The 13,640-nt window shown below is 38.7% G+C and overlaps 1 protein-coding gene across 1 annotated transcript; it reads left to right on the top strand.

Annotated features, from left to right (window-relative positions):
• Positions 1–6,586: 6,586 nt before the first annotated feature.
• Positions 6,587–13,224, top strand: gcdha (glutaryl-CoA dehydrogenase a). Its single transcript, XM_052130341.1, has 12 exons — positions 6,587–6,696; positions 7,410–7,525; positions 7,751–7,786; positions 7,875–8,015; positions 8,139–8,201; positions 8,310–8,480; positions 8,920–9,049; positions 9,977–10,193; positions 11,369–11,472; positions 11,661–11,786; positions 12,001–12,161; positions 12,440–13,224. Exons 2-12 carry the CDS (start codon positions 7,423–7,425, stop codon positions 12,511–12,513), a joined length of 1,326 nt encoding a protein of 441 aa, XP_051986301.1. The 5' UTR covers positions 6,587–6,696; positions 7,410–7,422; the 3' UTR covers positions 12,514–13,224.
• The last annotated feature ends 416 nt before the right edge of the window (positions 13,225–13,640 follow it).

Genomic DNA, 13,640 nt, shown 5'->3' with positions numbered 1-13,640 from the left:
TCCAAGACAGCATGCTTGTAGGACTTTTTGAGGTTTTGTCACTGTGAAATAATTAATGTTTCTCAACAACTTCTCTGGGTGATGTCATCACAAAGCAAAGCTGCTCCTTGTTCAAAGGATGTGTTCTTTAGGAATGTGTTTCTTTTCTCTACTCTCACGTTTCACATGCAGCTCAAACATGTATGTCACCCCCATATAAGGTAAAGAACTATTTCATTCTAATTCAACAAAATAAATTAAATACATTGGATGACAAAATTATCTAACAGTCACATTTTTGACAACTGACATGTTTAAACACAAGACAACACTTCAAACAAAGTATCACAAATATTTAATTGGATAAGCAACAATGAAATAAGAATCCCAGTCAAATGTTTTTCAGGAGTGAATCTAAAGTTACTGTCCATTCACAGCTCTCTCCATTAGTGATCTGTTAGATAATTTTGTCATCCAATCCCCGTCTTGATACGGCTCAGCTGAGGGAAGAAAGAAATGACACAGACATCCAATGGTATCAAATCCTTCTTCAAAGTTTATTGTTCAGCACTTTGTTATATGGTCCAGAAAAAACACATTCCACAGGACCCCCACCAATGAAATACTTCTTTACCTTATACGGGGGTGACATACATGTTTGAACTACGTGTGAAACGTGAGAGTAGAGACAAGAAACACATTCCTAAAGAACACATCCTTAGAACAGGGAGCAGCTTTGCTTTGTGATGACACAGCAAGCTACATCACACAGAGAAGTTGTTGAGAAGCATTAGTTATTTCACATTGCCCACTTTGATCCTGAAAGGACCACGTAGCCTTCTCAACCAACTTCAGTATTAGGTACACACACATAATGGAGCATGGTGATTTTATGCCTGTTTATCATCACATTCAACTTTTGCATTAATAATTGTAGCAAACATGGGCCAAATAATAACATAAGTAGAATGCATACAGCAATTGATATAATGGAAGACATCCAGTGTGCGAACCACCCAAACACATTGAAAAATGTTCCCTGTATTCCCTGATGTTATCAGCTAATTCTTTATTCAACTTATCCATTTCCTTTCATACCTTCATGAATTCTCCATCATCATCAGTGTGACCCGGGATGTATGTACAGCATTTATCACCAAACATTTTAGATACTCCTCCTCCATCTTTAGCCAAGATGTAATCCAAACATTTAATACCTCTTGGCTGTCCAACACATGTCTAGATATACTTCAGGGTCACTTGAGGCATCACCTTCTAGGTACCTTCGTTTCCGGGTGTTTACCCATACCTTCATAACAGAAACATCTTCCTGTAACATTACCATAAAACATAAACCATCATACATTATTTCTAGGAATTGGAATTACACTTGTGACTCCTTGTTGTTGTGTTGATACTGAATGGTCATAGGCAAGCACGACCGCCTGCCATATGCAGAGTGTCAGTAGGAATGTCTTCATGTTAACTATTCCGGGTCCCTCCTCAGGTCCTCCTAATTCACAGATTCCCGGTTGGGCACTGGCGTTGTCAGCTCCTCCAGTGCTTTCACCGTTCACCTTGAATCAGTAAGGCAAGCTTCATGCGGCTTGCGTGGATCCACTGTGGTTGAAGGTCAGTTAGCAGTACAGTAGTTGGGCCCACTTTGGTTCACCTAACTTTGTTGGTTTCAGACACTTCACCAGAACCTGCTGATTTTGAACAAATAGATGAGTAGGGCTTTCTGCAGGCAGAGGGAGAGAGAAAGATATCATCATTTATGCCATTTAATATTTTAATGAGGGAATCCACATATTCTGCAATCACCACCTCCTTGTCACCTGTGGAGAGAAAGCCAGCGCGGAAGGACCCCTTTGACCCAAGGGGTCGGGAAAGGCTTACCCATTAGTATTTCAAATGGAGAGATTAACAACAGAGGATGGTGAGATTCTGAGCTCAGTCAGCCAAATCTCTGTATTATTTATTTTGCCAAATTTTCACCATTTTACCATTTTACCTCACACACGGGAAAGCTTCTGTCCGTTTAGAATGGCAGTTCCGAGTGTGGTAATGAGTCGTGCTTCGTAGGCTTGTGTCTGTTGTTCTGTGCGCATATTAGACATGATTCCAGGATACATTTTACTGCATTTTGTAGCCCATTTATGCAATAAGTTTGATTTCACTTAATTTGAGGCCCAATGTTGTCAGATTCAGATGGATTTACCTGTAACAATTTAATGTCATTGTCTTTTACCAGTGTTGATTGTATCATGGAAAAAGTCTCTTCAGCTTGATTCAGCTCTGGGCTTACCATAACTTCCCTTGCAGCCCACTTTGCTACCTCATCAGCATACTTCGAGTCTGTGTATATATCTATTGATTTAACTTTAAATGGGATGCTCTGATCAACGCAAACAACTCAGCAGCTTGTGCAGATTTATATGGGTGAATAAGCTTCAATAATTTGACTCGGAAGTTCCGTTACAGCATAACCAAACCAGTATATGGAATAATTTGGCTTGGAACAGGACCCATCAACGTACCAATGGTTCCCCTCCTCCAGGGCGGATGATGAAACATCCGGCCTGCATAAAGTACATGTTTTCAGGCAATCGAAGCAATCATGTGTGTCTTTAGAAAATTCACTTTGAGTCAGCAATTTGTGTAATGATAATGTCAGGCCATGCACAGTGGAAGTTGGTTTAATTTTCAGATTAGCAGTAACCAATAAAATAACTTCATACCCTGATCGACGTTGTGCCGTCATGTGTACCCTGCCCTGTTGATTCTAAGACCTGTTCAGCCATTGATTCTTTACTGTTTACATTTTTGTGGAAAAATAAAACTGAATAGGTTAAAAGAAAGACATTGTTAAGAAGCAACTCGGAGTGAGGTGTGAATGCTCTGGATTTTAGTACTCTTAATCACGTTTATAAAATTAATTGGATTAAACACTGTTTAGCTGCCGATGATCACTCATGGAAATATAACAAATTCCCCATTAAGCTCGCTAACTTTCATAAACAAGCTTTAGAAGAATGTAAAATGGCCTTTTAGCATACACTGTAAAACATTTCAGTAATTTTAACAGTAAAATAGTGTAAAAACGTGTTAATTGATTAACAAAAATTAACTGTAAAATATACAGTAAAATGTTTTAATATATTTTAAAAGTCAATACTGTAGTTTTTACAATACAAACAACAGGATTTTTTTTACAGTGTATCTTTCCCCCCATATAAGTATAATATGGAGTAATCAACATATATTGCACAGGATAAGTTTGATAATGGTATAGTTTTTATCTTAGACTTGATGAAAAAATAACAATGAGATTTATTCTTATAGAAAATTTGTTGTAATTTCAAGAGTGAATACATCTCCAAGAGTTTATTCAAGGGTAGTTAGATCTCAGCATAGTTATAATTTCCCAATTTGTGAAATACCTAAATTATCCATTGGAGGTATGGAACTTGAAAACACTAAATGTAAGAAGAATCCTCTTCTGATTGTAAGTAATTTCTGGACTGGTATAAACAGGTTTTTGTTGCCCAACAAAATGAAGGAGGTTTATTTAAAAAATGTACAGAAGTACTACGCTTGTAATGCTTTTTGGTCAAAATTTAAATTGGATATATCTTCTCACTGTACATTTTGTAACTCTAATATTGAAACTCCGTGAGGGAGGCAAAGCAGTGGGTGTGGGAAAAGTTCGGAGAAGCCATGGAGAAGGACTTTCGGTCCGCACCAAAGTGCTTCTGGAAAACCGTCCGCCACCTTAGGAGGGGGAAACGGGGAACCATTCAAGCTGTATACAGCAAAGATGGGATGCTGTTGACCTCAACCGAGGAGGTTATTGGGCGGTGGAAGGAACACTTTGAAGAACTCCTAAATCCCAACACGCCCTCTATGGTAGAGGCAGAGCCGGAGGATGATGGGGGATCAGATTCTATTTCCCTGGGGAGGTCACTGAGGTAGTCAAACAACTCCGCAGTGGCAAAGCCCCGGGATTGATGAGATCCGACCAGAAATGCTGAAAGCTCTGGATGTGGAGGGGTGTCATGGATGACACGCCTCTTCAACATTGCGTGGAAATCTGGGACAGTGCCTAAGGAGTGGCAGAACGGGGTGGTGGTTCCCCTCTTCAAAAGGGGGATCAGAGAGTGTGTGCCAACTACAGGGGTATCACACTTCTCAGCCTCCCTGGTAAAGTTTACTCCAAGGTGCTGGAGAGGAGGGTTCGGCCGATTGTCGAACCTCGGATTGAAGAGGAACAATGCGGTTTTCGTCCTGGCCGTGGAACGACGGACCAGATCTTTACTCTGCAAGGATCCTGGAGGGGGCCTGGGTGTATGCCCATCCGGTCTACATGTGTTTTGTGGATCTGGAGAAGGCGTATGACCGGGTCCCCGGAGAGACTGTGGGAGGTGCTGCGGGAGTACGGGGTGGGGGTCCCTTCTTAGGGCGATCCAATCCCTATACGTCCAAAGCGAGAGCTGTGTCCGGGTCCTCGGCACGAAGTCGAGTTCATTCCATGTGGGGGTTGGTCTCTGCCAAGGCTGCGCTTTGTCACCAATCCTGTTTGTGATATTCATGGACAGGATATCGAGGCGTAGTCGGGGTGGGGAAGGTGTGCGGTTCGGTGGGCTGGGGATCTCATCGCTGCTTTTTGCAGATGATGTTGTCTTCATGTCATCATCGCTCCGTGACCTTCAGCTCTCACTGGATCGCTTGGCAGTCGAGTGTGAAGCAGCTGGGATGAGGATTAGCACCTCTAAATCTGAGGCCATGGTTCTCAGCAGGAAACCGATGGAGTGCGTACTCCAGGTAGGGAATGAGGTTTTGCCCCAAGTGAAGGAGTTCAAGTACCTCGGGGTCTTGTTCACGAGTGAGGGGACAATGGAGCGGGAGGTTGGCCGGAGAATCGGGCAGCGGGGCGGTATTGCACTCGCTCTATCGCACCGTTAGTCACGAAAAGAGAGCTGAGCCGAAAGGCAAAGCTCTCGATCTACCGGTCAATTTTTGTTCCTACCCTCACCTATGGTCATGAAGGTTGGGTCATGACCGAAAGAACTAGGTCAGCGAGTACAAGCGGCCGAAATGGGCTCCCTCAGAAGGGTGGCGGGCTTCTCCCTTAGAGATAGGGTGAGGAGCTCAGTCATCCGTGAGGAGCTCGGAGTAGAGCCGCTGCTCCTTTGCGTTGAAAGGAGTCAGTTGAGGTGGTTTGGGCATCTGGTAAGGATGCCCCTGGCCGCCTCCCTAGGGAGGTGTTTCAGGCACGTCCAGCTGGGAGGAGGCCTCGGGAAGACCCAGGACTAGGTGGAGAGATTACATCTCCACACTGGCCTGGGAACGCCTCGGGTCCCCCAGTCAGAGTTGGTTAATGTGGCTCGGGATAGGGAAGTTTGGGGCCCCCTGCTGGAGCAGCTGCCCCCGCGACCCGACTTCGGATAAGCAGTTGAAGATGGATGGATGGATGGATGGAATATTGAAACTATACCACATTTGTTTTTTTGAATGTGACTATGTAAAGGATTTCTGGAAAGAAATATCAATGCTGTTTATTATTATTATTATTATTATTATTATTATACGCTTTTTATTTTACAGGTTACATCTGTATTGTTTTCAAATTTGAATACTGGGGTACATATGATGGATGACATGCTAAAAGTGTTAATTTTTTTTGTGCACATTTTCATATACACAAATGCAAGGGTACTGATTCGAGACCCAATTTTAGGCTGTTTCGAATTGATTTAAAATAATTTTATGCTCATTATCTAGTAAAAATGCTAATAAAACCTCTCTTTTGTTGAGAAGATATATAAGTTTAAGATAGAGTGTATTACGTCCATGTGTTTTTTTTCCTTTTCTCGTTGTTATTTTATTATACTTTTATGTTACATTATTACAATTTATTAATGTGACCTTAATCTTGCTGAATGTTTATGTAACAATGTGTTGCCTTTATCTTCTAAATCCCCTGTACAATGTTTAATAATATTAATAATAATAATAAAAACACATTTTAAATGTTTATATCTTCTGAAAACTAATTTTGTCAACGTATACATTATCATATACGTGACCTTAATCCTAATATACATGGGCTTTGATTTGTTATTGTGTTGTTTACAGTCTCATATAAGTTTTGGTTTTAAGAATGTATTTATTCACGTGCCATTAGGCGCACAAAACATTCATGGTGCAAATATTCTCCACACATCAAACCGACCCAGTCATATGTTGGAAAGAAATGCAATAAATGCACTTGAACATTCCTCTCCGCGCACATGTCTCTTCTGATCATCCAACCAGAGCGCGCGGTGCACACCAACGCCTTCGGCATTGCAAAAGATTGCGGACGTTGCCGTCAGCCATTATGAGCGTGGCAGAATCGGATTTACAAATGTACTTTTTTTTAATTAATTTTTTTTTAGATATTTTCCAACTTTATTTAATATTATCAAAACATATATGTAATTATATTTGTGTAAAATTATATTTAGGTTACTGTATATTAAAAAAGGAAACAAACACATTTAAATTAATGTTGTGCAATGACCTCAAAGTGAAAGGCTGCTAAGAGAAATGCCACACAAAAGATGGCGGGGGCGCTCGTCCAATTTGTGCCTGTGCCATGCGCAACAGCGCTTAATATATGTTACGAAACACTGTTCGGGGAGAATCGTCTGGTCAAAGGCTTTATTGGTGAAGGTAGGGAGAATGTTAATATAAGATATTCAGTATGACAGCATGACGTACCCACTTAAAAGTTGGAATAGGAATAAAACGTTTTGAGATTTAAATGTCGGTTTTGAAATATGTAAAAGAGTTGCATATTACGTTTTGTAACTGCGGTTGTGTAACCATACACTGCTAGACAATTCTTACAATAAGAAGAAAGATAAATCATAAAAAAAACTGACACTCATACTACTGTAGATACAATACAATTTTTAATAGGCTACCATAATTATACGGTAGAAAAGTTATAGTAAATGACAACACTAATAATGAACACAAATTTGATGTAACAGTATATCAACATAATCATTAAACTCCTAACAAGACTTTGATGCATGCTTTTTTGTGTTTTTATGTAGCTAACAAAACGTTGTCGAATTATTTATGAAAACCATGTAACCATAGAACCTTTCCTAAAAGAAATTTAGGTTAGACAGTTAAGTATGAAACATGAAAGTGGTTTGTTTATATATATATATATATATATATATATATATATATATATATATGAAAGCAAAGAATAAAGCTGGTACTAGTCTTATATGTTTATTAGTTTGTATTGTTTCCCCTCCAAGGACTAGTATAATATTCTGTTTGTTGTTCTAGTGTAATAATATTTTATTGGTTTCATCATTGTGACAAATGAGTGTATGTATCGTAAAGGCTTTTGTTTAATTTTTTAGGTTTGAAAACAGCATGGCTTTAAGAACAGCTATCTCACGCTTGCTGGTAAATTCACAGAGATGTTCTCTGATCTCTGTGTCAAGGGCCCAGGGCTCCGCAGCACCTGTACAACAAGGTTAGATCACTACTTCACAATCTAAAGTGAACGTAACTTAACCATAACTTGATTAAAATAATCATATTGGCTAATGTAAGGATGATGAAAGTAGCAGAAATGGCACATTTATTGCAATGTAACTTGTGTTTCTGTCTAAAATCAAACATAGTTTTAATGCATAATTTAAAAACAAAATAAGTTTCCAAAGCTAATAACCACATTCCAAATTATCTTGTTTTTCAGAGGCAGAGGAGCAAGTTAAAAAAGCAGTGAAGACACGTAATAAACAAATTCATTTTTAATATTACCATAGTTTTTAATGTTGAATTTGACAGCATTTACTGAATAACAGATTTTCGAACTTTAGCTAAGGTGCATTTTGACTGGCGTGATGCGTTGAATCTGGAGGGGCAGCTGACAGAGGAGGAGATCATGATTAGAGACACTTTCCGCACCTACTGCCAGGAGAAACTCATGCCCCGCATCCTCATGGCCAACAGGAATGAAGGTAAGTGAAAGAGCTAGTCATTTCTTATATAGTAAAAATGTTAAATTGCCATTTAAAAAAAAAAAAAAAAAAGCAACGGGATCCTATCAAAACAGGTTTTCATAAGTGTCTTTCGGTTTCCAGTTTTCCATCGGGAGATTGTAAATGAAATGGGAGAGCTGGGGGTCCTTGGGCCTACTATTCAAGGTAAAATCAAATATTTAAAGTGGGCCTGTTTGAGACTAGAAATGTTTGATTATGTTGTCTATGACATTCAATATAAAATGACCTTGAATGCTCTGTTATGTGTTGAAGGATATGGCTGTGCAGGCACCAGCTATGTGGCATACGGTTTGATTGCGAGGGAGGTGGAGAGAGTGGACAGTGGTTACCGTTCAATTATGAGTGTCCAGTCCTCACTGGTCATGCATCCTATTAATGCCTATGGAACAGAAGCACAGAAACAGAAGTTCCTGCCAAAATTGGGTTAGTCAAATGCACATGTCTGCGTATTTGTAAGTATGCCTCAGATGTTTGTTTTTATGTATGATAGCATCTACAAGTAGCTACAAATTCCAACTGCTTGGAATTCCAAATGAGTATTTAGTAAGATTCCCATGGTTGTGGAAAACCTGGAAATATATGAGATTTTTTAAATTGTGATCTCCAGGCCTGGAAATACGTGGAAATTAATACATACTTTAAAATAGTAATATCTATAGGTAATAGAAATGTTCAAGTGATACTGATCTTTAAAATATTTCATTGGTTAGAAGTTGGTCATTGTGAGAATTTATTTTTAAAATCCTTTTCCATTAATCATTAACAACTGGGATAATAATAAAAATGAATTGGTCGAAATGTGTGAAACTCTGCACTAGTGTCTTTTCAGTATATAATGTTTCTAATCTTTCATTCTTGCCAGCTCGTGGAGAGATTCTGGGCTGTTTTGGACTTACAGAACCAAACCATGGAAGTGACCCTGGCAGCATGGAGACCAAGGCGAAATACAATCCCTCTAGCGGTACCTTTACCATCAGTGGGGCAAAAACATGGTAAGTGCCACTGAATGTTTTTTCAGAGTTAGGAGTCTTAACTTGAACTCTTTCAAAAATCCATATAGTTTCAAAATGAACTTCTGACACTTTGGTGACAATACGGTACCTACAATTAGTACCTACCACAGTAATACGAAAGTATTTCTGTTTGTGCATTCTGCAATATGCTATTGAAGGTGTTTTCATACTTTGATTGTTTGGTTTGAACCCAAGTTCGATTAACCCCCCTATTTCCTCTGATTTCTGTTCATATTGAATTATTTGTATCCGAACTGTGGTATGATTGCACCATCAACATGAGTACCACTGTTGCACACCTGAGTTTGGAAAAGGGCTGCAATACCAACCAATCAAACTGAACTCTGACGCCAAAAAGACTCGGGTTGCACCAATAATGCTTGCGTGAAAGCATAAATAAACTGTGTAATAGGGAGAATTTAATGACACATGATCTTCAAAGTACAACATTCATTGTGTAAACAGGACTGATAGAGTCCTCAGCACGGTGAAGTTGCACAACGTCCATGAAGGGCTTTTTATGTCAAGGTCAGATCATGGGACAGTTTCTTATGTAAGAGACGTCATCTGAGGGCTGTGTACATGCGTCCATATTTAGATTTTGTAACTTCACCCTCTTCAGGGTGTTTGGAACTAGCTGTTTTAGGAGCACACAGAAATCTCTTGACCATTTGTTTACTTGGCAATGCAACTTGACGTCAGTAGATGATCATGTAGAATACAGAGATCATATAATATAAAGATCAATCACAGAGCACCTGTGGCCTGGGACAAGACATCCTCTGGAGCTGTTTCAAGGTCTATATGACTGTCAGAGATCTAAATCAAATAAATGTAAATAGTAAATAAACACTCAATCAATCAGTGATAATGAGTGGTTCATACGACACTCTTTTCTCTAACCAGGATTACCAACTCCCCGTATGCTGATGTCTGTGTGGTGTGGGCGAAATGCGATGACGGCAGAGTGAGAGGGTTTATCATCGAGCGGGGAATGAAAGGGCTGTCCACCCCTAAGATAGAGGGCAAGTTCTCCCTTAGAGCCTCGGCCACCGGGATGATTCTAATGGATGAGGTTGAAGTGCCAGAGGAAAACCTGCTACCCCATGTGTCTGGTCTTGCTGTGAGTATGTTTGTTACTTTTATAAATGATATATTCCAGTCTGGAGTATTCCTAGAATATTCAGCCCGTCACGCACACTCCAGGTTTAGGTTAGATTAAATCAGTAGAGCGAGCTTAATTTCACATACAAATGATCACATGCAACATGGTTTGCTTGAATCAGAGAAAAGGGGCGTTCACACTGTGTTCTGTCTGCACAATTGTAAATATTGTTTGTCTGTGTAAACATGCAGCAGACTGATCTTTTACCATTGTCCCACATCTCGCTGTATTTTCGGTGTCTCGTGCCATGAGCACTGCATTTTTAATTTTTTTGTAATTACATTTTTTTTTATTAAATCTTACAATAATAAAGAAAAGAAAAAACATATATATATATATATACACACACAAAAACAACATTTAAACCCCACAACCACCTCCCCCAGCATTGCATTTTTAAGCATTTTTATGCTGCATAACTTTACTGTAACAATAGTTGAACTTTTGACACACTGTATCAGATCAATGTCATTTTCTAAATAATGGACCAATCAGATGAATTTGGAGGTAGGATATGTATCTCAGGTGAATTCAGTGTGTGCATTAGTAACCGTGTATATGAATTTAATTGCGCCGTTTGTTGCACTCCATTTCGCTGTTTTTAAAGGAGTAGTTCACTCAAAAATAAAAAATGCTCTCTTCATTTACTCCCCTTCATGCCATTCCAGATGTGTATGACTTTCTTCAATAAGGACTTCAGTAATTATCTGTTTCTCACCCACACATTTCATATCACTTCTGAAGATATGGATTTAATCACTGGAGTCGTACGGATTACATTTAGGTTGCCTTTATATGCTTTTAGGACCTTCAAAGTTCTGCCCACCATTCACTTGCATTGTATGGACCTACAGAGCTGAAATATTCTTCTAAATATCTTTGATTGTGTTCAGCAGAAAGAAGAAAGTCATACACATCTGGGATAGCATGAGGATGAGACTTAATATTTTTGTGTGAACTTTAAAGCAAGAGCTGGTTTTGTGTTAATGCTCTTTATTATAGCATGTCATTAGAAGGGGGATTTGAAATGGTCCGATATCAGATTAAATCATTGAAATTACAAATAATCTCTTTACATATTTTAATTGGCTGATAGACTGAATGTTGTTGGTCTACCTGCTGAATTTCTGTAGGGTCCCTTTGGCTGCTTGAATAATGCCCGTTATGGCATCGCATGGGGCGCACTGGGTGCTGCTGAATTCTGCTTCCATGCTGCCCGACAGTACACCTTAGACAGGCAAGCATACCTTTAGAAGTCATCTTTATCAATTTAACATTCATAAATTATTATTTTCAAAATATTTGAAGTGTGATGGAGGAAATGTCTTTTTAAATTACATTTCTACATTAATTATGTGCAGATAGCATAAGAATCCATTTGATTTGTTCAAGGATACATATATTTGAGTGAATTTTACAATGCAGAATCCAGTTTGGAGTGCCTCTGGCCAGAAACCAGCTCATGCAGAAGAAGATGGCAGATATGTTAACGGAGATTACGATTGGATTGCAGTCCTGTTTACAGCTTGGCAGACTCATTGACCAAAAGAAGTGAGTCGAGACAAAGTTCTTAAATAACCTGCAGTCATGTTCTCTCAACTTTGCATAAAATTAGTCTAGTTAAATGTTTTACAACAGTTCAGATCTCAGTGCATTTTAATTATGAAAGTTAATTCCCCTAAAGGGCCTATTGAATACACTACAGCTCAATTAGTTTAAAATAATTCTGTAGCTCGCAACATTTTCAAACACATCTCTTTACCAGATACACACCAGATATGATCTCCATGCTGAAGAGGAATTCATGCGGTAAGGCCCTGGACATCGCCAGGCAGGCCAGAGACATGCTGGGAGGAAATGGCATATCAGACGAGTATCATATCATACGCCATGTCATGAACCTGGAAGCTGTCAACACATATGAAGGTAAGGGAAGTAGGCAGGGAGGTTTATTCCTACTTTTACCAACTACAAATCGAAAGTTATACATTTGGCCGGTAGAGGTCAGTATAGGCCTCACCATGAGTTTCAATTTGCTTGCATAGTCAAAAAAGGTGTTTCGTTATGACAACTAAACATATCCTCTGGAAGCAGTAATAATTGTCATTCTTGCTTAAATGCTGTTGTAGAGGCTGTTCCTTTAACATGGGGTATATAAATCATAAGAATTGTAATCTACCTCAATTTTCTCCTTCATTTCACAGGCACTCATGACATCCATGCTTTGATCTTGGGCAGAGCCATCACTGGACTCCAGTCTTTTACCGTTGAAAATTAAACACATTTCTTTTTGAACAAAGGTGTCTCTAGTGAGACTCTCTACTCTGGAGAACCTCTACCCACATCCATCCATACAGTAAATGCCTCATTATGGCAACAAACCTTCTGAAATTTTTAAAGAAATGCCTGCATGGGTCCAAACTCTGCTCTGTGTTAACATGCAAAACTACAAAGAGAAATATTATAACTTCAGGATTGTGGTTTGATGCTTGATGTTTTGATGACATATTAAATGTTAAATGACTTCAGTAAAAACGTTTTTCTGTTTGAAATCAGATCCACAGATTTCAATTGTAGGTGAACTACAAAAGTGATAATAAAAACTTAACATGTTGTTAGCAGGTTCATAATATTGCTGAAATCACTGCACTTTAGAAATGCAGTCTGATTCAGACTGATTCATGTTTAATAATTGCTAGGCTCTTGTAAATTGTACTTTAATTGTTTTGGAAATAAAGTGAACATCTGCATTTTGTGATACGTATGCCTTCATTCTAAATTACATGATCGTCTTTATGAAAAATAAGGTAATAATTCACAATAAGGTTCCAATCGTTAACATTTGTTAATGCATTAGGTATGAGCTAACAATGAACAATTTATTCTTTACAGCATTTACCGGTAATCTTTATTTGTTTGTTGAATAATAAAAATACAATTGTTCATGTTAGTTCATAGTGCATTAAATGTATATTGATACTGCACAAACTTTTGATTTAGAAATGTATTATCCATACATTGAAAATAAAGAATAGTTCTCCCAAAAATTCTCTCAGCTCTCCGGGTCCATACATTGAAAGTCAACAGGGTCCAAAAGTTTTAAGCTCGAAAAGCAAATAAAGACAGCATAAAATGAATCCATACCAGAGTCCTGCACATGCGCTTGAACCCAACGGGTTAACCCCTAATATTTTATGTAACCGGTGGAAAAATACATTTACGTTGTCATTTGCGGTACGGGCCGGGAATCAATAGGCACGGGTAGACTACGGGTCAAATAGCTAAGGCTATTTTTTAAATGTTGAATAATGTTCAACTTTCTCATCTTTTTTCAGTTAATTGTCTCTACGTTAGGCTACGACATGTTTATTTTTCTTAAATGCTCCAAATCAGAGTGCCTATTGT

The sequence above is a fragment of the Xyrauchen texanus genome, chromosome 7, assembly GCF_025860055.1.
Source record: "Xyrauchen texanus isolate HMW12.3.18 chromosome 7, RBS_HiC_50CHRs, whole genome shotgun sequence".
NCBI lineage: Eukaryota > Metazoa > Chordata > Actinopteri > Cypriniformes > Catostomidae > Xyrauchen > Xyrauchen texanus.
Note: the sequence above shows the minus strand (reverse complement) of the source record. Positions and strands in the feature narration are given on the sequence as shown.

Bases quoted from the DNA above. Each gene is read 5' to 3' on its own strand.
- gcdha (XM_052130341.1), top strand. From the start codon at position 7,423: ATGGCTTTAAGAACAGCTATCTCACGCTTGCTGGTAAATTCACAGAGA. The intron at 10,194-11,368 runs GTGAGTATGTTT...GAATTTCTGTAG, and splicing joins CCCATGTGTCTGGTCTTGCT to GGTCCCTTTGGCTGCTTGAA. The intron at 11,473-11,660 runs GCAAGCATACCT...TTTACAATGCAG, and splicing joins CGACAGTACACCTTAGACAG to AATCCAGTTTGGAGTGCCTC.